Below are 26,715 nucleotides of genomic sequence, written 5' to 3'. Positions count from 1 at the left end.
AAAACAGCTAATCCAAACGGAGCCAAGACGTTTTTAAGGATAAAATAGATATTTTTAAAAATTTTCACAAGTTTCCTCCAACTCTCTTTCTATTTCTCTCAAATTTTGCCTAGTATTCATCCTTCCATTTCTTTTTTTTTTTCTCTCTCTCTCTCACTAAAAACTCACAAACAAAGGAAAATCAAAACTTTCTCTTCTTTCCCTTTCTTTTCTGTCCAAATCCTCAACTCCCAAATGAACCCTTAGGTAGATAAAGAGTAATTAATTGAACAATTAATGTAATGAAGAGCACGTGGCAGATTTATTTGGACTGTCGGGTCTGCTATAATGCCAATCCACATAACCATATATACACCAATACGGATCATTGCATCAGTCTAGGACTTAGTGCAAGAGAATTCTATTCTTCTAATGTAGAACTACATTTTCAATCCAAAGAAAATGACCAACTTATGAAAGGTTTTGGGTTCATATTTTTCTTTTTTTCAAAAAAAAAAAAAAGACTGTGTCCTTCTAGATCCAAATTGAGCCTGATTAATATTTTTTAATATTAATTAATATCAATTGAGAACTACTCCGTATAGTAGTGAGAGATTTATAAGAATTCCTGTAAATAATTTATGATCTCAAGAGCAAAACCTGTCCCTTTGAGCTCACCCGAACTTTTTAATTAAAAGAGAAAATATATGAATGGTTGAAAAAGGTAATAATGCTATTCTATTTTTGCTGGTATGGGTGAAATAGTACTCGTACTTGGGATTTGTCTGTCACGTATTTATTTATCTCAACTCTATCTTACAAGCAGCAACAAGTCGGCTACTCTAGAATGGTGGAAAAATGTTCGACAACTGGCTAATCCTGACAGCCCGAACAAATGTTGTTGTTTAAGTAATTCGTCTGTTCAGATGCTAAATTAATGATGCAGTCCATGGCAATAAACCAATGTCATAAAAAATAAAAAAAAAAAGCTTGGATGTGCATATACCAAGAAACCGTACAGGTATCGTTATGTGGAAAGCCAAAATCTTCCCCCGAGTTGCTATTTTTTTTTTTTTTTAATCGCGACTGATTATGATGATATCATTAGCTTAACTCAACAAAAAAAAATTTATATTTGTTCAAGTTAAAAGGCTAAACCGACAGTTGGCTAATCCAGAATGTCAAAGATCAAGCAATGATGCAACATGGAACAACTTTTCAAGACGTTAAAACGGGCGTCAATTAGGCCCAAAGCAAAACCAAAAGGATTTGATTTGAGCTTCTTGCATAGGTAATTTTGTTTCGCCCAGGCTTAAACAGTTAGTTTTGGAAGAGAGAGAGAGGGAAGGGGGGGGGGACCTTCCTGAGCCCTGGGACTGAGACTACTTCATTTGTCATTGTATTAGTGGGGTGGGGGGGGGGGCAGCAGCTTCCCCTCTCTTCTTGTCTTGTCCCTCTCGTTCATGTCACCGCTGGGTACTCTTCCTATTTGTGGTTAAAGTTAAACTAACTTCCAGCATGAGATAGCAATAATCACGTTATTTTCTCAATTGAATTTATTTATTAAAAAAAAAACTGATGATGTTCCCTTTGATCGTGGGGCTAATAATGCTGCGGGGTTGAGGCCCCAAGGGAAGAAATGGTACGAGGCTGTCATGATAAGCAATTAAAGTGTCATTAGGGTTTTAGCTTTGCTACGAGTAACTCTTTGATTGCTCTTAAAAAGGAGTCCGCCTCTGCTACCACCCATCCTCCAACCACCTTCTTTATTTGCTATTACATGATGATGAGACCTTGGTGGTTTGCTCAAGATAGCATAAATCTGCCAATGCCTCTCCGCTCATGAATCATGAATTGATCTCGAAAATGTAACAATTGAATTTGGACCAAAATATGTTCGACTTCCAAAATGGTGTTCCATGACATAAACTTTGAAATAATCTTACTTATTTATTCTTTTCTATATCAATGCTTCTTTTTTTTTTCTCTTTCCCCATTCAACCCCTCTTCACATCCTTATCATCCCACTGAGTGGCAGGATTTGAACCTTCCTCTAATTATAGAGCTGTAAACGAGCCGAATCGAATCGAGTATCTCATGTTTGAGCTCTGTTCGTTAAGCGATTCGAACAACGTTCGTGCTCGTTCGTTAATTTTCGAACTCTAAACATGTGTTCATGTTCAACTCGCTAAACAAAATTCACGTTCGAGTTCATGTTCGGCTCGTTTAATATAAACGACCCGTTCGCGAACATGCTCGAATCCAAATTATTTTAAGCCTTAAATATGCCATACAAATCATTAATCATTCTAAAAAACAATAAAAGCACTAAGTGACTAAATTTTATTATTCATTAACTATATAACTAACATTAACATAAAAATAACAAATAAAACCCTCCAAATATAAAAGTCTAGCCATAAAATTAACCATAAAATTTGTCAAATAATAATTATATCCATGTTCGCGAACGTTCGTTAAAACTTGCGAACATGCTCGCGTTCACTCGATTATTAATCGAATAAAAAAATTTGTTCAAACTTGGTTCATTTAAGGTTTTGAACGAGTTTTCACGAACACGAACGTGTCGAAAGGAATCGAGCTACCGAACAGTTTGGTTCGCTTTTTTAACAACTCTATCCAATTATTGGTCTAAATTAATGATTTGAATCTTGAACCTAACGCAGCAAGAAAGATTATAATCTAAGAGCCTAAATCAACGCTTTAACGTTTCGCGCAAACCCAACTCCAATGCCTCCGTATTTTACATATTGGAATGCGCTGGCCTTTGGGCTTGCTCCGAAAATCTACGGACGGGAAACTAAGGATTAAAAAAAATTAAAGATCGAATTCCTATTATTACCACGGGATCACGGAGCTTGGGCCCAAGTCCAATTATAAAATTTGTGCCATCAAAGTCGGCCCAAAACGATGTCGAATTTCTAGAAGCAAACGTCAACTGAAAAACTAAAAACAATACCAGAAACCAGACAGTTCAATGTCACCGAGATTTGGCTTGTTCACAGAAGTTAGAACCGATTGTTATAAATTAGTTCAAGAAGTCATCCCTTTCGATTAAACACATATAAATATATATTGCAGTGAGTTGAATTGGATACTTAGTTACTGGATAATCGGCCGGGGGGAAGATGCGAGGACGACGATGTGGAAGGAGATCGGAGATAGGGAATTCGGGAAGCTTCGACCTAATTTATTCAGTAGTAGGATTAAGTCCGGCAGAAATTCCTCAATTCAGCTTTCTAACCACAAGGAAATCGTCTCTGCTCACCGCGGCTCCGTTAACTCTCTGCAGGTTCGCTTTTTACTCACTAATAAGCTCCTTTACCTCAATTAAATTAACCGTTAGCCATCGCAATAATAATGACTGCGATTAATAGTTTTGTGCCTTCGATATTTTGTGTTCTAGGATAATGTAGTTGTGCTTTTAGCTCATATTCAGTTTAGCTTGATATATCTCGCGCTGTAGAAAATTTTATGGAAGAGTGTGATTAAAGACTTGAATTTTGCTTTTTGTTGGTTGAACGATCGGAAATTAGCTAAGTTTTCAAGCTTGGTTTATTTTTATTAGCCAATTTAAAATTGTCTGTATGCGTTCGAACTCAGCTTGATTATTGTTGGAGGCAGCTGGAATTGAGTAGCTTGATTTATGTATGCTGAAACTTGAAGTTTGATGCTAATCTAGCTGAGTTCTTTGTTTGAATTAGTTGGTGATTCAGAGCTCAAGCTGAGCCTGAGGTTGAGTATAAAGTAGCTTAGTTTGTCTTTCAAGTCTTATTGGGATTTAGCTATCTAACTGGGCTTCTTTTGTGTTTACTAGGACTGTAAGTTTTTGTTGTTCTTTTCTTGGTGAAAAATTAACTCATATGATATTTGTATGTCAACGTGATACGACTTTTCCAGCTTGAAGTAGATGTAATAGGCATGCTCAGAAACTGTATTGTCTTAAGTACATATATTGATAGGATATTGGGGGTTCCATTAATACAAACATTGGATGAGTTGTTTGCTGAATCAGGTGTGATTAAGATTTAATTTTGGTTAAAGAAACCTTTTTGTGGCCATTCATGTGATCACAATCTCAGGTTGATTTGACAGAGGGTCGATACTTGTTGGCTGGTGCTGCAGATTCTTCAGTTGCTGTTTACGATGTTCAATGTGCATCGCATGAGGGGAATGGTCTTATTGCTAGGCACAAGTCTCTCTTTGTTGTTGACAAGCAACATGAACATGGTCACAAATACGCCATATCCTCAGTGACCTGGTATCCTATCGACACAGGGCTATTTATTACTGGTTCATATGATCATCACATCAATGTGTGGGATACAAATACCACACAGGTACTGTTGGTTTGATATGCGTACACATTTCTCTACATACTACTAGCTTTATCCTCTTGGTTACATGCTACAGTAAATTTCCATTTAATAATATCCAATAGAATTGAATTTAGCTGTTCATTCATTTTCTAGGTGGTAATGGACTTTAAAATGCCTGGAAAGGTTTATAGGACTGCTATGTCTTCATTAGCAACCTCACATATGCTAATTGCTGCTGGGACTGAAGATGTTCAAGTACGCCTTTGTGATATTGCTTCAGGGGCATTTGCTCACACTTTGTCTGGACACCGTGGTATGTCTGAATCTAAGGCTTGCTGTCATTTTGGTTTCTTCTTTAACATCCATTGTATTTTGTATTCCACCACATTTGTTTTGTGTGAATTGACCTCCCAGTTACTTACATTTTTAACATGATTCAAAAAAATTTAGTTCAGATCAAACTCTGTGCCAAATCATATTCCCTGTCAAAATCAGGGAAAATGAAAAGAAAAGACAGAAACAAGTAATCATTAATCATAATAGGATATCTTTCCTGTGGCAAATGCTTGTAAGCATGGTTAGTATGAATTGAACCTGGAACTGATTATTCTAGTTTAATGTGCGAAATATGGAGATCAAATCCATATTATTGGTCATCTTACACGTTTATTATTGTAAAATGTACTAACTTTTTATTGGTGGCTAAAGCCTTTTTTTTGGCTCAAAGTAATGCTTAGACTTGATTTGGTTGAAGTAGGAATTGATGTTTAGATCCTAAGCTTAGATGCTGGGATTAATTAGCTTAATTAGAGGTGTGATGCTTTGACCATGTTATCTTGGATTTGCATTTAAGCTGATGTTACCTTGTCAGAAACACATGAAAGGATTTGAGCCAGGACTAGCAATTTTTTTAAAAGCATAAAAAATAATACATCACCCAGAATCTATCTGACAAGGAACTGGTATGCTGTGAATAATTTTGTGACTGTGAAGTAGATTCCTTCTGTTTCAAGAAATTGGTATTATGTACGTTCCAATATGCGTGTTTGCTCTTTTAATATAACATGTTTCACCCCCTTAATACACTGCACCTGTTCGATCCTGTTCCATACTAGACTAGGATAAGAGCATTCATCTAAAATCGTGGTCAACATTTTTATTTAATTCTTCATCCTTAACCTTTGATTCATTTAGTTACAGATTTTACCTTTGTTTTAGTTTGTAAATATAGCAAATGTACAGCTATGCATCTAAAGGCCCTTAATGCAAAATATTTTTCCATTGCAGATGGTGTAATGTCAGTGGAGTGGTCTAGTTCAAGTGAGTGGATTTTGATAACTGGGGGATGTGATGGTGCAATACGTTTCTGGGACATCAGGCGAGCTGGATGCTTCCATGTGTTAGACCAGTCTCGCTCTCAGCTTGGGAGACGCCCTCCCCTCCTGGTTCGATCCACTGCAAATAAGGTCCCTATCTCTCTTCCATCCTGTGTCAAAAGCATCCTATAATATTCTAATCTGGAGGATCAAATGAACATTTTCGTTTGCATGTTGCCTTCTGATTTCCCTGGAAATGTTCCAGCAATGATAATTTAGTGAAACATACATTATCCCTGCTTGTAACAGTTGTCTATTAAGATATGGTGGAGAGACGAGCATTAAGATTTTCTCTGTTATTGATTAGAAAGACGCCCCATTGTGTAAGGAAAATTCATGTCATCTTCCTTTTGGTAGTTCTTTTTGCTTTATAATCTTCATACGATGTCAAAAAGGCAATTATCTATCATATCTGGTCAGCTAAAGAATAGCCAATTCCTAGGGTTCAAGGTTTGCAGTTTTCCTCCAGTTACGGTGCATTCCTGTCTCTGAAAAAATTGTTCACCGTATTCTCTCAGGTTATAACGTCTAAATCTTCATCCATCAATCCAAGTTCATCAGTAAAGTCCCGGCCACCTCAAAGGAAAACTAATAATGGAAATTCTTCAAAACATGGTGGCCTTAATAAGCATTCCTCTCAACTTAAGGGTTCTGTGAAGCAGAGGTTGCATCCTGGAATGTTGTCCACTCAGGATCGCGCTACTGCTCATTATGGTGCTGTTTTTGGTTTAAGAGCTACTGGGGATGGGATGTACCTTCTAAGTGCAGGTTCAATTTGCTTTTTATTCAACATTTTGTTCCACATGTGTTGTAAACACTTCTTGAATTGAAATTTGGACATCCTGTTGGTTACCACTTTAAGGACCTGACAATTGCCCCAAGAATTCCTTAGTACTGAAAACAAGGGTCATATATTTCGTGCTTATAATTGCAGAATTTGGAAATGATGTCCAAGTGTTTTAGCTCTTTAGGTCAACAGATGTGAAAATTCCTTGAGATGTGCATCTGATTCTTCTCAATGCCTCCACCCCTCTGTAGCTGCCTTTACCATATAGGAGCCATGACATTGCCTTTCTCTCTATGTGCATTTTGTACATTAGTTAGGATCATAATTGGGACAGCAGTTATGATAACCTTGAGTCAACTGATCGATAAAGTCCCAGTGAACTCTTGTCATTATTTTGAGTAACATTGCTTATTTCCCCAATTCGTAGAAGATGGAGGTGTATCCACTTTATTTAATGTGAGCAATCAAAGCCCTTGGCTTATCTTTGGATAGAATACTGTGGTGTCTACTTGTTCAGAGATGTTGTAATGCTTTATCGATGCATTTTATGCCAGAAAACATAAGTTAATTGCTTTAATGTTCTCATTCTGGGTCCTGGTTGCAGGTTCTGATTCTAGGTTGAGGTTATGGGACATAGAATCTGGGTGCAATACGCTAGTTAATTTTGAAATCACGCGACTGCAAACAAGCAAGCCATTACAGTTGGCCACAACTCAAGATTCAGCACTTGTTTTTGTTCCATGCATGACAACAGCAAAAGTAATTGTTTTTCTCCTTTAAGTCAAATCTTATTTTGTACTAATACACACTTAACCATCTCTTACCATGTGTTCCACTTGAACGGCATAGGCATTTGATATGTGGTCAGGCAAGACGTTGATGAATTTTCGTGGCCATTATGAAAATGTGAACTGTTGTTGGTATAGTGCACAGGATCAGGTCTCTCTCTCTCTCTCTGTGTGTTTGTGCATGCATGCGTCTGTATGCTTGCACAAGTGTATGGATGCAGTGTTGCTTTGTCTTTTATTCTGTTGGGCATTTGTCATTTAGCATCTTAAGAAAGTTCTGCCCTCAATCTGTCTGGAGAATTCTTGGTAATATTTTCAATTTAGAGATTTTAAATGCAACTGGAGTTGCATTTAATCAATATGTTCATTTAAGCTGTTGTTTAGATATTGTATTTCCTTAAAGAAAGATGAGTGATTGAGGATGTTAAATCTTGAGGCTGTTGCTATTCATTTAATCTAGAGGATTTTGTCTTGGTTTGCACCTTAAATCTGGTAATTAACAAAGCTCATTCTACCTGTGTCAGGAACTGTACACTGGTGGTAATGATAGACAGATTCTGGTTTGGTCTCCTTCTAATTTTACCACTGGTGAAGTGGTACGCTTTTTGCATTAATTTGCACCACATTTTATCTATTGATTTAAGTTAAAGTGCACGAATCATGCTATGATTTCCTTATGGGCACAAGGGCCTTACACCATTTGAGTTCAATTGTAGGATGAGTGGAGGAAGGGGCAGGGTGCTGCACTTGATCAAGATAATTGGAGTGACTGAGATTTGATCCTGCCAAGGTAATTTAGCTTTCGGAATCCCATTTCTCCCTTTTCAACTGTGTATATATCTAGTATCCTGCACATACCCAATTTTGATACTGAAGAAAATTGTGAGAATTTCATGCTATATGTGCTGCTGTCCAATTTCCTTGTTGTTTGAAAGACTACCCATCTTTTAGTTCTAATTGTGGATGTAGAGCAGATCCATAAGTACATAGTCCCATACAAAGTAGAGTTTTGTCTTATCATTTTTCTATTTCTTATTCAGCTTCGTGGATAGGCTATTGCATTTGTACTTGGAGTCGACGTTTTCTTATGATTGTACTTTAGAAACTTAATATGGGATTCTATCAACTCCTCTATACCAACAGACTTTCTGTTTCTTTTATCTTGTTCCGAAGATCCAAATGCAAATGGATCTGGCAAAAGTTTCTGACTATATGGAAAATCAATCTCTTTCATATTTGTCATGTTTGTTTCTTGTTTTTCTCCTTTAGTTTGTGTTCCGACTAGATCTTGGTATTGAATCTCTATGACAGGTTGACATGTTCCAAGCTAATCAGCATCCAGCCGTGTGGTTGCTACCAAAGATAAATGACAACGGAGGTAGGTATACAAGTACGTCTTGGTGCTGGCTGGGCCAGAACAGCAGAAATATTGAAATAGAGACGAGGTGGTAGATGGAACGCTTGTGGGGATGGCCGTATAGCGTGGCCGTCCTGGAGACTAGCATTTATGTGACCGCCGGCCTTGAGAGTGAACAATCAAAATGGTTTTGAAGTTTTTATTTTATTTTCTAACTTTGCTATATGATTATCTGCTATTGGTTTTAAATAGCTTTCACTAAAGTTGCATGTGTTGTAAGATTTAATAATCATCAGTAGCGTTGCTTGCCAATATATTTTCTAGATAACATAGAAGGCCAAGCTGTTTCTTTGTAAAATATTATATTAGAGGTTTTTAGTTGTACACATAGTATTAGAGCAGGAGATAGTTGTTTCAAAAAAAAAAAAAAAAAAAAAAAAAAAAGAGCAGGTGATAGTTTGACTTTTCTAGTTTTCTATACTTTTGAGGTATATCTAAGAAGCCAGAAAGTTTTATGCAACTAGAGAATCACAAATGGATGCAGTTTTCTTTACTTTATGGATTCCGGGTCAGTTGGTGGTGGATGCTAGTTGCAGTTTATTATAGACCCGCAGGGAAGTTGACTCCTCTCCTTGTAATAGAATGGGATTTCACAAAAAAGAGAGAAGTTGACTCCTTTAAATGAGCCCAGCTGGGCTGCCTACTTTGTGACTGGCATTTTGTGTATGGGCATCGAAGAAGTCTACGTGAAAGAAAATCCGAAAGGTCGCAAGAGTTTTTTTTTTTTTTTTTTTTTTTGTTTAAATGTAAGGTTGCAAAGAGTTGGCAACCTGTTTTCTAAGACGTGAATGTGTAAGGTCGCAGGAGTTCCTACGATCAGGCAGGCAGGCAGAGCCAAGTAGAGTTTAGAGGTGACAGTGGGCCCCCCTCAATTATGCAAAAATTATTTAACAAGTTGGAAAGCTTTACAAACATTTATAAGTTTTTCTTACAATTGTTTTCCCTCAATTTTAAAACGTACTCTTCTGGCTTGTAGAGATTAGAGTGGGCCGCTGACCCCCTCAGTTTTGCCAAAAATGATTGAACAAGTTTGCAAGCTTTACGAACTTTTGAAGTTTTTCCTGAACAAGTTAATTAATTGTCTTCCCTCAATTTCAAGAGGTACTATTTATTCTCTCTTAGTATTGCCCTCTTAAATTTTTAAAAAGTTTGGTTTCTTCTCATATTACTTTCCTAAATAACCACTCCTATATTACTACAATTCTTTAAGAGCTACTAAACTACTACAAAACTCGAGACTACCCAAAATAATAAAAAATAAAAAGTTTGAAACCCGATGTACACATTAATAATTTTTTTAAGGGGGGGCCGGGAAAAAAAAAAAGAAAAAAAAAGCCTACTGGTACTGGACCGCTAAAAATGGGGACCCCAGTTGCTGTATGTATTGGTCTGGTATGCATACATCGAGGGTATGGTATGGCCACATGCTTTTCATAAACCTCCAGCCAGCGACAATCCATGGAGATGGAGGTCAAAGAGGAGCAAGGAAAATAGCTCAGTCTTGAAAAAGAAATGGATTCACACACCCAAATAAAACTACTACTAGCCTGAGTTAGAGTTAGAAATAGAATAGAGCAAGAAATGGATCCGGAGATATGGAGCAGGTTGCCGGAAGACATCCTGGAGCGGGTCCTCTCATTTCTTCCATTGAAAACGTTCTTGAGCCTCAGATCAACCTGCAAACACTTCAAGTCCCTCCTTTTCTCTCCTTCCTTCATTTCTAAACACTCTCCTGCTTCTCCTACTTCTTCTTCTTCACCTTTCTCTTCTTTTCTCTTACTTTCACACCATCAGTTTAGTTGCAAATGTCCTCTCTATGATACTGTCCAGAACGCTTGGCGCAATTTGCCTCTTTCCTACTCTCCCACGGTCTCACCTGCGCAGTCCTGTTCCCTTTTATCCGTCTCCCATGGCCGCCTTTGCTTCTCTCATCCCAGCTCCTCCTCTTTTATAGTCTGCAACCTCTTGTCAAGATCTTCAAGAGTTGTCAAGTACCCCAAATTTCCCTGTAGCTTCGAGTCCTTGACTTTGGTTTCTACGTCAACTGGTTACAAGCTATTGATGATGTCTTCTTCTGGATCATCAAATACTGCTTTTGTTTACGACTCTGGCATCCACCTCTGGCAGCAGTTCCAGGGGATCAACCTGATTTTAAACAATCAAGGGGGAGTATTCCATGAAGGGAAATTGTACTTTATCACCACCGAGCCTTTCCACATCTTATGCTTTGATCTGGAGACTGGGAGCTGGGAGAGATCTCCGATTCAATTGCCAAATCAGCTTGCCTTTGCCAGGTTAGTCAGTGATGGGGATAGGAAATTGTACCTGATTGGGGGGATTGGGAGTGATGGGATTTCAAGGAGTTTGAAGTTATGGGAGTTGAGCGGAGATGGAGAAAATTGGGCTGAAGTCGAAAGGCTGCCGGAAATGATGGTGAAAAAATTTCTATCAGTTTGCTACCACAAGTATGAGCATGTTTATTGCTTTTGGCACGAGGGACTTCTCTGCGTTTGCTGCTACACTTGGCCTGAGGTTTTGTATTACAAGGTTTCTAGGAAGACCTGGCACTGGCTTCCCAAATGCCCTCTGTTAACTGAGAAATGGAGCTGCGGTTTCAAGTGGTTTTCCTTCGTTCCACAGCTATACTCATTTGCATGATCATTCCGCTTTGGAATATTAAAGTTAGAGAGATTCTAGTGATCAATTTTTATTCTGCGATGTTTTATGAAATTCTACAACAGTTCTATTTCTTTCTTTGGTTGTATCCTGGATGAATATACTACTACTTGTTTTTGCATTTTCTACCACTGAGTATTGATCGATGATGTTGGACACAATTTTTGTCTATAATTTTTTGTTTTTGGATAAAAACATTATTGGAATTTCACTAACCTTCTAATAAATCCGCCATTAGAAGTGGCACAACAAAATCTGAAGGATTTTTCCTCCAAAAGATATCATCACATATGAATTTTGCATTTTTAGCTAACACACGAGCGACTTTATCGTCTGTAATATTTCAAGAAGGCTGTTAGTGTCTGTGAATAAGCAAAACGAATAAAAATGCTGTTTGTTGATGGGCAATTTGAAATTCCATATCTGAGTAGAATTTTAAGGTCCAAACCTGCAAGAAATTTGAAAAATCTCGTTATCAAACCGAATTCGATCAATTCCGAATTCAACCAATTCGAAATCGAAATTTCAATTTTCATTTTGAATTACAAAATTATTAAATTCGAAATTCCGAATTCAATTCGAATTCAAGCGATAAATTGGAATTTTTCGATTTTGCACACTTCTACAAACGTCTGAATTCAGTTTTGATCCCTAAGACTCAGTCGTAATAAAAAAGAGAAAGAAAGAGAACCTTGACTTTTCATTTTTTTTTTATTCTTCTAATAAAATTGACTTTTAGCTCTTCATGTGATCAAGTGGTGCTGTATAATTTTTTATCTTTTTCTCATCCTTCTAAGTTTCCCATTAAAGTCATTGAAAATGTCCTAGCCATGTATGATTTCTTCCTTTCGCATAATTTATATGCAGTCGATAGTTGTCTGGATGGCGTTGCATACTCCATCAACAACGTTAATTTGAGTAGTCAAAACTTTCAGACGCTTTCTCAACTCTCACCATCAAGCATAAACATCTAGACTTTATCTACTCTCACAAACCTGATAGAGTTTGTTGAAACCTCCAAGCCACTTTTAGAACATATGGTATACAGCAGAAAATTCATAACCGACTCGGTCTAACAGACCTGAGATCAACTACCGAGCTTTAACTCAGTGGCCACTAAAAAGGGATTAAATCTCTCTTTCGGCCTGTAGGTCAGGCTGTAGTGAAAAAAATTCAAAACTGATATTAGAGCACTCATTTAATTTAGTCGAGTCTGTACACCTATTAGTCCCTTAATCAACCTCTTTAGACTTCCCCTCCTTAATCAGGCCTGAGGCCCTTTCAACGTGCTCTGAAATGAAGTCAAATGAGGTGAGCGGGACTGAAGAAATTTCCTAGTGGAAAAATGCTGCCTTTACAACGAAAGCTGCTAAGCCACATTCTTCTGGAAAGAGTTTTTGTCTTTCAAAATTATTTTTCTCGACCAAACCATAAACGCCTGGATATCAGTTGTTGTTTCATGTAATCTAAGTAAATTCCCTGTCAAACGTCGTTTTCAATACAACGTCCATGGCCGCAAAGGCACAAAAGCAGTTGCTATAGTAATAGTATATGCGATTGTGACATTTTCTCCTAATACAGAATCGTGACATTTCCTTGAACAATGGCATACATAGTATATGTGATTGTGATCACTGAACTACTCTGCTAAGGCGAATTCTTCTAGCCAAATAATTGAAGATTGACTTATTAATAACTGCTCTTACGCAATAATCTGTTGGCTGATAGGCATACGTCTTCCAGCTCAAATTTCCATAGAAATATGTTTCAAGCATGTGGTTTAATGGTCTGGTAATGGCCAACATGTAAAACACTTCCCCTTCTCGAGAAGGCAATGGTGCTTTAAACTACTTTCCGGATAACTAATAAAAAATCCAATCCAAAGTTTAATTCACCATCGAGTCATCCAAATGAAGATTAAGCTTCTGGTCCAGAGAAGAAAATTAACACCTTTGGCCGCCAACTGTATGGACTCATTTTCCAAGAAGCAATATGGATGATCACTTTATGTGATGCAACCACATCAAAGTTGAGTGTAGATAAAATTTATGTTCCAAGGACTATGGTCCATATAGCCTCCAGGTAATTAAGAAGTAAGAATAAAGAATACCCTATTACCTAGTCAAAAAGAATCAGCAAATCTAAAAAACTTCTTCATTTTTGGAAGAAGACCACATCCATATGTTCTAGACTACAGACTTTTCAAGGCTTGAGAGATAGTGCCAAACCAAACCGGGGTTGCTTATCCATGGCTAAGGTGTCAAAGGAACCAGATAATATCAGGAAAGATTTTGATGCCAACTCATGCTGCACCAAGGTATCAAGGTTGCCGCGGTTGTTCAGCTTTGCCTTGACCAGTGTGTGAGGATCAATTGCATATGACGCTCCAACTGTCAAAATATTGACATTCGTAGAGAACTTTCTTGCAATTTCTGCCACAGCAACGCCTCTCTTTTCCTGATCCCATTGGTGAAAATAAGTTGCCTTCACTGCATCTCCTTTGTCAGCCCTACCAAAAAATAAAACACCATTAATTCACAAAAAATTGGATCACATTATTGTTTACTACTGCAGCATAGAACCTAACAACATCCAAAAAGATGCTAAATATTAATATTTTTTTTTAAAAAAAATGCCCATATTGAAGGGTAGAACTGGTCTGATTGCAACAGTCCATACAAAACATATGTTTCTCATTCTCAAAGCTAGTCTGTTATGAAACCATCCTCTTTTACTTCTTGATTCTGTAAAAGAGTCCACAAGAAGGGGAAAACTTACAAAATTACAGAAGCACCATAATTTGGTTTTGTCAGACTGACTCCAGCATTGTACGTTGTAAACGAACGCGAATCCACCTTGTAACTTGCTTCTGTACCAAAAGCAATGAAAGGAGTACCAATGGTTGCGGAAATATCAACATTTGGAGACTTGTTCAGATCAACAGCTGTAGTGAAACTTGCATGCTCATGGAAATATTGAACCCCTATCTGCAAATTAGAATGGAACGACTTAATTGCAGAAGAAAAAGGGAAAAAACTGTGTACACAAAACTTGCACCAAGTTGCAATAGCCAGGACCAGGAGTGTCCAATCAGAGCACAACCTTGCCAGAATTGTAATCGGGAAATCTACACGTGGCAATAGTCTTCATAGATGGTAAGATGTCAGTCACGGTTATGCTTGTTGCAATCTGCCAAAGTAACATCATGAGATCAGTAATTCAATAAGTATAGAGGCATAGGGGAAGGAAAAAGCAACTACAAAAAGAACATGTACACTGGATTCTGTGTCAACTTTGACGTCAACTGTAGACTTCTTGTACTTGTATTGTGCAGCAACAACACCAGCAGAAAATCCACCCTTCTTAGCTAAAGAGGACGCAATGGCCTGGCAACACAACAGAACAGCAATGAGTAAATGTTGGATAAGTATTTGCAATCTGACACAGGAAATTTAAAATAAAAAGTTCAAGCAAGCAACAAATTTGGGCTATTCAGGAAGAAGTGTGGCCAAATTATTGAAAACAAGACAGAGTTACCATTTGAAACCTCTCTGATATATGTAAAATAAAATCGCACGACAATTTGAGGACTAGATGGATATTCATATAGGGTGATAGACTTTAATAGGTTACTGTATGAGACTTCTGAAGGGTAGCAGTTAATCCACAAGAAAACAGTAATATGACCCCAGTACCAGGGCATTGTGAAACTTCAATGATATCACTTCAATGACCATACATGTAGAACTTGGTTCACACTGGACTGATGATGAACAAAACACTCGCTAAACTCTAAATAAGAAAGGGAAAAAAAAAAAAAAAAAACCACCCTTTACCTTGCCTCAAGGTAAAAAGAATGAACTTGGAAATAGAGGAACAACATCAATATTTCAGCAGAACAGCTCAAAGCAAGAAAGAATGAACAATGGTGGAACAATCTAAACTGAGTCAGACCATACATTTTGCTACCAATTTTCTTATCATATATAAGTAGAATAATCCTCCAAAATCGAAACTAGTTTCCATTTCACCAAAATCTGTTGCCAACCAGCTAAGTGCACATCACAAAAACAAAGTTTCCACTTTCCACAGACTAGCTAATTGCACATCACAAAGTTTCTACTTCAAAATCAGCCATAGAAGTAAAAGTAACGTATTGAAGCTGACATTTTAATTAATAAAAAAAGCCCAAAATGCAATTCCCCACCCCCACCCCCACCCCCTCCAAATTACTACTATCCATATTATTCTGTGACCTTCTTAACTTCCCAGTCCTCTCAAACTTTTCCATCTTTATCAATCAATACTAGTATCCATAATTTAAAGACAAAAAAAAAAAAAAAAAAAAAATCAATGCCCATCAAAATTAAATAGAAGTAGAATATATCGGTTCAAAACATCAAAATAATAATAATATTGCGGTGCATACCACTCCCGCGTCACTCTCGGAAGAGAGGGAGAATTTCTGCTCAGTACTATAGTCCTTAGTCAGTACATCTGCAAAATTTTCAACTTCCATTAATTCAGAGCCAAAAAAAAAAAAGTGAATTCCAACCGCTTTAACTGTTTTTTTTTTCTCTTTTCTTTGTTTACCGCTGGCTTTCTTGCCGAAGTCGGAGAAGAGGCCTGGACCTCTACTACTCATGGTCGCAGCGTTGTTTTTTTTTTTTTTTCCCTTTTGTCGAAGGTGAGTTCGACGATTCCGAAGAATCTGGTGGTGTGAATTAGAATTAAGAGAGATTCTTGTGGGGTTGGATTATAGGAAAACTGTTGTGTTGTTGGGTTTCAACCCTTTTTTTTTTTTTTTAAACCTTTTCTTATCTGTTGTCTTTCCCGAAAAGATGTATCATAATCTTACGGGGATGCTGGCACCGGCAATTTCCTGTCGGACAAGAAGGATGCTCAGACGATGTCGTCTTGTGTTTTCGCTGATCTGACGATAGTTGGAGTTTTTTATTGGGCTGGGCCTGACTTAGGCCTAGGATGGGTTGGTTGCGGGCATCCTCATCGGGATATAAAAGAAGTTGTGATCAAAGCTCGGATGGACGCGGGGTGATCACATTGGGTCGAGCACAACAGGGAATATTTCCGGAGGACACTATTATATTAGTGTTATATTCTCCAACCATAAGATTTGCTCGATTCCGGGATATCTTTTTTGACGGCTCCATTAATATTATATTTTCTGATCACAAAATTTGAATTTGAAACTTTATTTAAGAGATATCGAACTCCACCTTCTCAAATTAGTAGATAAGCCTTATCAGTTGTATATCAATTGATTCGACCATTGCTTAACGAACAAGTATGGTCTATGGTTCTGATTTTTCAACTAATCAAATGCTTCGAGTGATCAAAGATAATGATAATGGTTAAGGTGTCTGAGCTCCACTTAGGCGGTGTAGCTGTCTCTTATATCCCATCAAAATGTGACATTAGTTTACTTAGTTCCTACGACCGAAAGGGAGTGATTCCAAATGAAACTACTATCTTCTTTTGGTTAAGAATGCAAATCAGTGCTCACTTGCTTTTGCGAGTTTCCTATTTCGACATAAAAGCCATTTTCAAATATTTTATATGAATACTTATTAGGTTGTGTTTGGACTGCATTTTTCTAGATTTTTTTGTAGAAAAATTACTGTAACGATTTGATATATGTGAGATAAAAAGGTGATTGGAAAATGTGTTCACCGAAAACGTAGGGAGAATTGCTATCCAAACAAGGCCTTAGTCAGTCTTAAGAAGCTTTTTGAATGGAGTTATTGTGATTCCCACAATAGCATCACCACATTGGATGTTCGAATGGAATGTGATTGGAAAATGAACGCCAGCCAGGTTCGTGAGAGTATTTAGTGTGTTTGTATAGGAGGTTATTTGAAATGATTATTTAAAAATAATATTATAGCACTTTTTTTTAAATATGATATATGTAAAATAAAAAAATGTGTTGATGGTACAAACAAATCAATGTGTGTAAATAATGTACAATCCAAACAAATAGTTTGATTATTTTGGATACGCGATTTCTGATTCAGGGTCCAAGCCAATAATGTAAATTAAGAAGAATGAAAGAAATACTATGGAAAAAAAAAAAAAAAGCCTTGAAGTACATTTAACTCTAGATAACATTATGCACCCCTATGCCCAACCAACACCACCCCCCAACCACCAAAAAAAAAAAAAAAAAAAAAGGGAACTAGACCAAAACTAGAAAAGAAAAAGGAGAACTAAAAAAATGAGAAAGAAACTAGAAGTATTGGCTGAGGTATCTGGAAATTGACGGTTGCCCACCTTTCTCAGAGATGGTTGTTGGGCTCACTTAAAATTTTCAATCCAAAAGGAATTGGTCCATTCAAAAGCTTCGGAATGCCATTAATTGCGTGTCTCCACTGTTAGGTCCGCAAATAATTTATTTGGGTAAAAAGTTTTCCCTTGTGGCTTATCTTTTGCGAATTGTGCCCACTAGCTAACGGATGAATACAATTAAATTAAGCTGCCCGATTGAGGGGAGCCCAAAAAAAATGGAAAAAGCAAAATGCAATGCCTACAATTTTCAGCTCACACGTTTTGATATCTTTATTTGACAAGTGTGAACAAAACCCCATTAAAAGCAGCATGGGTTGTTTTGTTTAATTGCTTTTGCTGTAGTGTGGTCTAAATGGAAAAAAATTCCCTTCGCAGAATTGCTTGATAACTTCCTTCCTCGCCAGTAATAATACCGTAAACAAAAAAAAAAACAAAAGAACCTGAAGAAATTTTCTTGTTGTTTATCTATTAAATTTTTGCAACATTCGAGACACATTTTGTTACTCCCTCCGTCCCACCCTCACATAGGGATGCAAGCGAATCGAGCTACTATCGAGTAGCTCGGTCGATGACTTGGCTTGAACTCGGTCAAATCGAGTCCGAACCAAGTCTCGAGCTACTCGAATATTCGAGTTCGAGTCAGGAATTTGCGGCTTGTGACTCGACAAGCTACTCGTCAAGCCGGATATATTTAATTAATATATATATATATAATTTAAATAATATACATGTATTATAATTATAAAATGAACGTTATAGGTATAATTTATACTGAATTTACAAGTGTACATTTTCCGAGTTGAGGCAAAAAACTGGATTAGACTCGAGTTGATAAGGCTTGACCTTTGGTCGAGCCTTATCGAGTCGAGTCTCGAGCTTAAAAAAATTTTCTCAAGTCAAGCCTCGAGTTGCGATTTTTAGACTCGATCGAGCTCGAGCCGAGCCCGAGTCTAGTTACATATAGGTCGAGCCGAGCTCGAGTCGAGCAATACTTGAGCTCGGCTTGGCTCGAGTGCATCCCTACTCCCACACAATTTAAGAAAAATTAGTTAATTTTGTTAAAAGAGTAAATCCAATATACTGTTTTTGTAAAATAGCCTTACGAGGATGATTAATCATTATACCTTTACATAAATTATTATAACAATATTGATGAAAAATTGCACCATTCAATGCATGAACCAAAGCAATTATTTATCGAAAGTCAACTCTATTAAATAAAGTAGATTATATATCACAAAATATATTAAATAAGGATATTTTAGATAAATTAAAAGTTAACTAAGGCCTTGTTTGGACAGCAATTTTCCAAACTGTGCCTAAATCCAGAAAAATTCTTTAATTTTGTATCATCCGTACAAAAATCTCACTCAAACCGTGCTTAAAGTTTCACTTGCGGGCAAAACCAATCAATGAGGTCGGAGAAAATTGTAAGGTTTGTGGGAGATGATTTTGTCAATGATGTTTGACTAGACAGTTCCATAATAAAATGCAATAAAAGCATCTTAATGGCACCATGCACATTTAATAAACAGAAAGTAATTATGCAGATCATGATCATGGCAGCACCACTAGTTTTATTCCCAAGTTGGTTGAGTTGCTGTGGCTCCCTCAAACTGATCTCATGCACTGTAGTGTATCCATTCCGTAGCTCTAACTTCCGAAGACTTGTCTGGCTCTTCAATCACACAGAGTCTACCAGAGATGTTGATGTCAATAGCTGAAAAAAGGAAGAATTGATCAAGAACTTGCACCGGAGCTGTTTTGAACTTTCGGTTATCTTGTAAGTACAACAATTTTCAATGTTGGTAGCTAATGTTTCCTTTTTTTTGCTTCTCGTCTTGCACAGCCGTTTACTTCTTACCAGGTCCTCACACGGAGAATTTAAATGATATCATCATCAGATTGAGATGGCTTCCTATGGAAAAATATACCCATACAAGGAAAGAAACCACAACTTTGGCCTTTTTTGAAGGAAGCGCTTTCGATGTGGATTTGTTTGGTGTTGAATGCGTTGTTCGTTCCTTTTTTTTTTTTTTCCCCTTCTAAATGGTCATTTATTTCTTTAATTTGAGTCACACGTTATTGAAACGAAGTGAGTTGTTGTAGTCAATTAAACGTTTTTGAACTATTCAAATTCATAGTATCGTTTTATTCGATTTCGAGGAAGAATATTTGAGGAATTGCATTTGTGAAAACAAACTTAAGTGTACCGTTTTCAAATGTATAACGATTAACTATTAAGTAGTATATACTAATATGAAAATGAAATAGGACGAAGTGGATCATATAACAAACACATAGTTGGCTATATAATACAATATCATTCTTCATTGATACTACTCGACAAGAGATCCCAAATATTTCCTCTGTACTATCGAAAATATCATATTTGTTATTTTGGGGAGTCCTAAAACATTTGTCATGTTCAAAAAGTTGAAACATGTTGTAGTTTTTTTTTTTTTCTTCTTCTAATATAACCCTTCTTTCTAATCATATGTACGTTAAATTTTGAATTTGTGGGATTAAAATTGGAAAGAGAAGCATAAATATTACAATAAAACTACTATTTTTAAAAAGTTAGATTCTCGAAATATGACTAAATAATTGGAACGGATGGAGTAGAATACTACCCCTCATCCTAACTCGCAAAATATTGCTGGACAATTTTTTGAGTTTGCAACCACCGGTTGGAAACTCATGGTTTTTTTCTTTTCTATATATATATATATATATATATATATATATATTTTGGTATTTATGTACCCCTCTTCTATATGCTCTAGAAATAGTTGACTCTTGAGTTCTTAAACGAGCAGCTTGATTTAAGAGACAGAAGTCAACGGTTGAAGATAGAAAAATTTGAAGAAGTAAACTGTTTTATGGGCAAGATGTCAACTTTTGCATTAGCAATACCAGTTTTCGATCGGTCACTCCGACTGTTTTTCGATAATTTTCGTGGCACATAAACTAGCAAGAAATGTCCTCCGGTTTTAGGTACATGTGACGTAAATTAAATTTCTGTATCGAAGGTAAGAGTAGTGTATTTGGATAGGAGTTTGGTCCTCCAAAAAATTTTAAACATCCCTCCCAGAAAAGCATGCAGCTTCTTCCCTCTGCTCTGCGATAGCAATTTAACAACTAACTAGTTTTTGAAGATATAATTACCCGAGTGAAGAATTAGGTATACGTAAATTCATCTATGTGTAACTCTAGCTAAACATGTAATTTTTGGAACGAATTAAAAAGTTGAGTTTGCATCTCAAATAGACTTCCATTCCATCAACCGCTCTGTCAAATACTATAGAATTTGATAAGTACATCTGACACTACCACCTTGGCTAAATTGAATATTCGAAAACAGTCGCTTTTTGGATTGAATAATTTGTTGTCAAATCTATAAGCTCATACTTCTTCTCACTTGAATTGTTAAGCCATTTCAAATAAGGGATTTGACATTTGTAATAGTTGAAACAAGAGATTTGAAATCTCTACCGCGAAAGTTATGGCCGCGGACAAATCTAAGTGAAATGAACGCCATAATATAATATTATATTGTACAAGTCTGGTTTGAATTCTTCTTTGAACTTGAACTACGTCTTAGGCCTTGTTTGGATAGTCAAAAGAAAATTGCTCCGTTTTCCGTGAATACATTTTTCGATTACCTTTTTACATCACAATTCACATATATCAAATCGTTACAGTAATTTTTTTTAAAAAAAAAAATTCAGAAAAATGCAATCCAAACAAAGTTTTAAGCTCGTGCAAGCAAGAAAAAATTGAATAAAAGTGAAAAATTTGATGTTTTTGTGCGTCTTTTTGGTTTTGCGCTCAATTGAGTCAAAAAGTTTTGAGCCTAGATCGGAACCTCAACCGTTAGTAGTGTGTTATTTTTGTCATCAAGTCAATTCCATATTAATTCGCTAATCAATTTCAAAACCCGAGTAAAGTTGGAATTCGAATCATAAACCCCACTAGGGTCTCTTTTACACTTTTTGGTTTAGAATCACAACGGATTTATTTCATTTCAATCTAGTAATGAATCAATTAATTTGAAACCCAAGTCATTATCGAGTAATGACGAGAGATAAACGTCTAAAATGTTTATTTTTATCAAATGATTCCCACAGTAATCCTAACTAAAACCCCCTACGTTTGTTTATTCATGTTTTACGTTTGTATATCCATGATGAGCAGCTTTACCAATCCAATCGAAAAAGAAAATCGAATGAACCCGAGAGACGAGAGAAGGCAAAAAACTAAAGCAAACTAAAGAAAACAAGAGAGACCTGGGACGACCGGGGGATGTTGGGAGAGACTTTCCCAAAGCAACCATCGAATAACGAACCTTCTTTCCATGCACGCGTGAAAAGAAAACAAGTCAGACTCTGGAAAATCTTCACACGTGCTCTTCTCTACGCTTCTGCACGTGTCCTCCTTCCCACCCTCTAACCGTCAGAAAAAGAAAAAAAGGCCAATACCACCTCTGTCCCCCGGAAAGCATTCCCCTTCCAAACAAACCCAACATCAGCCCCACAAAAACAACCTATAATATATACAAATATATATATATATATATATATATATATATATATGTATATGTAAAACCCACTCACCGAATATTTATTCATATTCTTTTCTTCCCCTGCCTTTGCCTTTTATTGAACTCCCCACTCCCCCTGAACTCCACACCCCCTTGCTGGCTAGCTCCATGAAAATGGTTATGATCAACTCATAGCTAGGTCTTATACAGGTAACTACCTCAAAAGGGCCCATACAACCTCAAACGCTGTCGTTTTCGGTCTTCACCTCCCCTCCTCCAGGCTCCATCCACCTAATTCTTGATGTACTAATCCCATTTTTTGCACTAGAAATGGAAACAGGGGTCCAGTCCAATAGTTTTACCTATATGGGGCGAAGCTTCAGCGGCCTCAGCATCCACGATGGTTCTTCCTCAGCTTTCAGCGACTGCAACAGCGACAGATCCGGCGAATTCCCCACCGCTTCTTCCCAGAGCCGACGTCTACTTATCGCTTGCGCCTCCTCCGAAAACAACAACAACAGCTCCTCTGACGAACTGATCCGCCAGCTCGTCTCCGATCTTAACTCTCCCTCCCCTGAAGACCAAAAACAAGCCGCCTTGGAGCTCAGACTCCTCGCCAAAAACAAACCCGAGAATCGAATTAAGATTGCCGAGGCTGGCGCCATCAGACCCTTGATTGATATCATTTCTTCCTCCACCGACTCTCAGCTGCATGAGTACGGCGTCACTGCAATTCTTAACCTCTCGCTCTGCGACGAAAATAAGGAGGTTATGGCTGCCGCCGGTGCCATAAAGCCGCTGATTAGAGCTTTGAAAGTGGGAAACCCCGCGGCCAAAGAAAACGCCGCTTGTGCTTTACTAAGACTGTCGCAAGTTGATTCGAATAAAGCCGCTATCGGGAGGTCGGGGGCGATACCGCCGCTAGTGAACCTTCTAGAAAATGGGAATTTTCGGGGGAAAAAGGATGCATCGACGGCGCTTTATTCGTTGTGTTCGGTGAAAGATAACAAGGTGAGGGCTGTTCAAGCTGGGATAATGAAGCCGTTGGTGGAATTGATGGCGGACTTTCAGTCGAACATGGTGGACAAGTCAGCGTTTGTTTTGAGCTTGCTGGTATCGGTGGCGGAGGCCAGGGCGGCGCTAGTGGACGAAGGTGGGATTCCGGTGCTGGTGGAGATTGTGGAAGTTGGGACTCAACGGCAGAAGGAGATTGCGGTGGCTATACTATTGCAGCTGTGTGAAGACGGCTTGAGTTACCGGACTATGGTGGCGCGGGAAGGAGCTATTCCTCCTCTGGTCGCTCTGTCTCAGACCGGAACTAGTCGGGCTAAACAAAAGGTAATTTGAAAAAAAAAAAAAAAGAATTTTTGCAATTGTTTCACCTCTAGTTTCTGCCACGTCATTATTATTATTTTGCAAACTTTTGCCATGAAAGTTCTTCTTTGGGTGTAAAAAAAAAAAAGAAAAGCTTTTTGCTTGCCATGAAGGAAAAAAAAGATTTTTTTTTTCTTTTTTTTTTTTGGGGTTGGTCGGTGTGAAAAATATAATAGTTACTTGCGACAAGTGGGAAGAAAACGTGGCTGCTTAATTTATGTAGTTAAAAATTTGGTGGAATATGTAGCCTTACTTTAATCGTGACGTTAGTTAAGTTAGTGGGAAGATACTTTAATTGAGGGATAGTAAATGTAGTAGTAATTAATCAAAGATGAAACATGATTAAGGAGAAGATTTTCTTGTATTGAAAGTTAAGTAGCCGTCTAATGAATAGGAAGGAAGGTGGGCTAAGAAATCGAGTGGAGGAACAAAAAAGATGGTATCTTTCCCTACTAAGAAGAGTAAAATTTTGGTGGGAGCAACCATTCCTTTATGGGGAATGCAATATAATAATAATAAATGTGGCTTTGGTGAAATGACAAGGAGGAAATCGGCGAATTGTTCTCTTTTTCGTGTTCGTTGGATTTGGAACAGATAATACCCCGCCCCGCGTTAACTTTTTTTTTAAAAAAAAAAAAAAGAGTGAGTGAATGTAATTTCAGCAGCATAATTAGCATTTGACAGATGGAATTATTAGCCATTCAATTTACAAACTTCCTTCATTGATTATTATTATTATTGTTTATGTGCATGGTGTTTTAATAATAATAATAATAATATATTATTATTATCGTCACATTGTTTTGTCGTTTGTGGGGCGTATGCTTGATTTGGTGGCAGGCGGAGATGCTGATTGGGCTCCTACGGCAACCAAGATCCGGCAACGCCGCTGCTGCTGCTGCTGCTGCCACTGCCAGGGCGTCTTCTGATGTGTCAGTTGCTTAGTAGCTGCTGCATCATGTCTACAACATGCCACATGGGGAGGCCATGCCACCGTCTCATCACCGGTTAGCGGTGGTTGCAAAAGGGGGGGCTTGCAAAGAAAAGACATACTTATTAGTACGTACCACGGCACTAGTTCTGAGATATTTTAGTCTGATGATGAAAAAGAAAATAGATGGGAAAAAGGAGTGAGATCAAACTGTATATAAGCGGTCAATTGTAAATGAAAACTACATAATGTAAATTGGTGAAAACTAATCATCGCATCGGTTGCTTGGTTTGGGGTTTTGGTTTTGTTTTTTGGGCTTTTGGAGAAAGAAGAAGAGCTTTTTGGATTTGTGTGAAGTTGCGGAGGCTTTGGTCTGTGGGTATTCCGCGGTTGGTTGTGCTTCGTTGTGTGCCTTCGAAGTTTTTCACTTTTGACTTTATGTCTTGAAAAGATGCGAATTCTGCCACCTTCTGGTGCTGGAAGACATTTGTCACTTGAAATTTGTTTTCTTTTTTTTTTTTCTTCTTCTTAAATGAAGAATTAATTGAACTTGTGGTGTACCAATGGATATAACGAATTGAAGAATTAATTTTTTTTTTTTTTGGAGTGTTTTCCAGAAGATTAACGCGGTAACACTTTGGCGAAATGTGACGTGCATGAGGCTGAAAAGTAATTAAAAAATTATAGGAAGAATAATAATATCATCCTAAATTTCTAAAAAAAAATTCCCAAAAATTGCAATCCCCTTGTATGTATGGTGCATGTGGGGCATGTGAATATAAAAATTGGTTTGTATTGTTGAACATTTTTAATACTAACGCTCGTCGTCAACATTCAGAGTGACATATTTATTCAGAGCCATTAGCAAGTTTTGATGTTATCTTTAAAAGTTTTTATAAAAAATATAGTATATTAAAACATTTTGATATATATATATACAATAAAATAATAATTAAAAATATATTTATAAAAAAAACGCAAAAATTTTTGTAAAAAACGACGTTCTAATTAGCAATTACTCATTCGGAGTGACTGCTGATCTCTGTAGACGTCACAAACAAGTAATCATGATCATCTCTCCTCTTGCTTCCAATGGAGGCACAAACTATCAAAGTCTAACCATCCAATAAACACGAGAGCTAACGGAAAATCTTCTTTATCTTTTGTTCTCATTAAGTAAATGTGCAAATGAGGAATTGCCTGGTGGCTTGAGAATACCCACAAATCTCTTTTAAGATAGAGAGATGCCCTTTTTCTCCATCTATGGCTCGGCTCCACCAGAATTATCGCCAATTAGACACCTTTGCTACATAAGTACTAGTATCTGTTTTAACCCACCCCCCCCCCCACCCCCGGCCCTTTTTTTTTTTTTTTTAGCTTTAACTTTTGAAATAGAATAAAGTTGGACCGCCCAACCCGTGTGAACCGAAATGTATGTTCCGTTTGGATTAACTGTTTTTGAAAAAATTTTACTATAGCAGTATATATGAAAACTTTTACTATAAGTATTTTTAAAAATATTTGATATATTGTATGAACGAGATGTTTGTTGAATTATTTTTATTTGTGTATTATTATAGCATTATATTTAAAAATTTTATTTTTGAAAAATATAGTCAATCCACACGGAAACTCAGCCGGGATTTATGCCATAACATTCATCTTCGGGAAAAACGTCCAATCCAACACGGCGCTTCACATCTGATATCATAGGGCCCAAAAGATGGATCCGAGAATCATTCGTATGGTCAATTTTGGAGATGGACAAAAGATAATAATCTTCTTGCAATAAAAGCAGCATTTGCATTGATCCCTTGTACAAAAATATATATATATATATAAAAAAAAAAAAAAAAAAAAGGCTACGATGCGTTCATTGTCCTTGGAAAACTTTTTCGAGACAAAAAACATGTACTGGTCTTCCAAACGGGGCCTCTGATTAAAACAAGACCAAGAAGAAGCATCCACGATCCAACCAGATTGAACTGCAATAATGTCAAAACAAAGGTGAGATTAGTGGAGTGCTATAATTAGCACTCCAATTATTTTAACTGAGAAAATATTCAAGAAGACGTGGGATGAGCGAGTACCAACAGCAGAATCATATGCTACAATTGTTTGGCGATACCAACAGCCAAACTAATCGCCAAAGGTGACAGCTACAATTGTTGATTCGTCCAAGTACGGGAATTGCTTAA

General features: G+C 37.2%; 4 protein-coding genes across 5 annotated transcripts; 3 read left to right on the top strand and 1 right to left on the bottom strand.

Moving 5' to 3' along the window:
• Positions 1 to 3,002: 3,002 nt before the first annotated feature.
• On the top strand, positions 3,003 to 8,939 carry LOC113712388 (WD repeat-containing protein ATCSA-1). 2 transcript variants are annotated; one of them, XM_027235786.2, is made up of 10 exons: positions 3,003 to 3,292; positions 4,083 to 4,340; positions 4,473 to 4,632; positions 5,607 to 5,785; positions 6,214 to 6,463; positions 7,087 to 7,241; positions 7,332 to 7,421; positions 7,795 to 7,866; positions 7,987 to 8,060; positions 8,582 to 8,939. In XM_027235786.2, the coding sequence occupies exons 1-9, from the start codon at positions 3,143 to 3,145 to the stop codon at positions 8,041 to 8,043; spliced, it is 1,371 nt and encodes a 456-aa protein (XP_027091587.1). In that variant the 5' UTR covers positions 3,003 to 3,142; the 3' UTR covers positions 8,044 to 8,060; positions 8,582 to 8,939. The 2 variants fall into 2 exon arrangements, with proteins under 2 accessions (XP_027091587.1, XP_071923361.1); XM_072067260.1 differs by lacking the exon at positions 7,332 to 7,421.
• A 1,165-nt stretch (positions 8,940 to 10,104) lies between these two features.
• LOC113712389 (F-box/kelch-repeat protein At5g43190-like) lies at positions 10,105 to 11,491 on the top strand. The gene has a single exon (XM_027235788.2). It carries the CDS (start codon positions 10,269 to 10,271, stop codon positions 11,343 to 11,345), a length of 1,077 nt encoding a protein of 358 aa, XP_027091589.1. The 5' UTR covers positions 10,105 to 10,268; the 3' UTR covers positions 11,346 to 11,491.
• Positions 11,492 to 13,339: 1,848 nt separating this feature from the next.
• Positions 13,340 to 16,224, bottom strand: LOC113713014 (mitochondrial outer membrane protein porin 2-like). The gene is made up of 6 exons (XM_027236706.1): positions 15,957 to 16,224; positions 15,793 to 15,860; positions 14,639 to 14,749; positions 14,466 to 14,552; positions 14,142 to 14,350; positions 13,340 to 13,872 (listed from the first exon to the last, which is right to left on the bottom strand). Exons 1-6 carry the CDS (start codon positions 16,006 to 16,008, stop codon positions 13,566 to 13,568), a joined length of 834 nt encoding a protein of 277 aa, XP_027092507.1. The 5' UTR covers positions 16,009 to 16,224; the 3' UTR covers positions 13,340 to 13,565.
• A 6,055-nt stretch (positions 16,225 to 22,279) lies between these two features.
• On the top strand, positions 22,280 to 25,010 carry LOC113712959 (uncharacterized). Its single transcript, XM_027236638.2, has 2 exons — positions 22,280 to 23,550; positions 24,427 to 25,010. Exons 1-2 carry the CDS (start codon positions 22,543 to 22,545, stop codon positions 24,529 to 24,531), a joined length of 1,113 nt encoding a protein of 370 aa, XP_027092439.1. The 5' UTR covers positions 22,280 to 22,542; the 3' UTR covers positions 24,532 to 25,010.
• Positions 25,011 to 26,715: the final 1,705 nt, after the last annotated feature.

This window comes from Coffea arabica, chromosome 10e (assembly GCF_036785885.1).
Source record: "Coffea arabica cultivar ET-39 chromosome 10e, Coffea Arabica ET-39 HiFi, whole genome shotgun sequence".
In the NCBI taxonomy this organism is placed as follows: Eukaryota; Viridiplantae; Streptophyta; class Magnoliopsida; order Gentianales; family Rubiaceae; genus Coffea; species Coffea arabica.
This window is presented reverse-complemented; position numbering and strand designations above follow the sequence as displayed.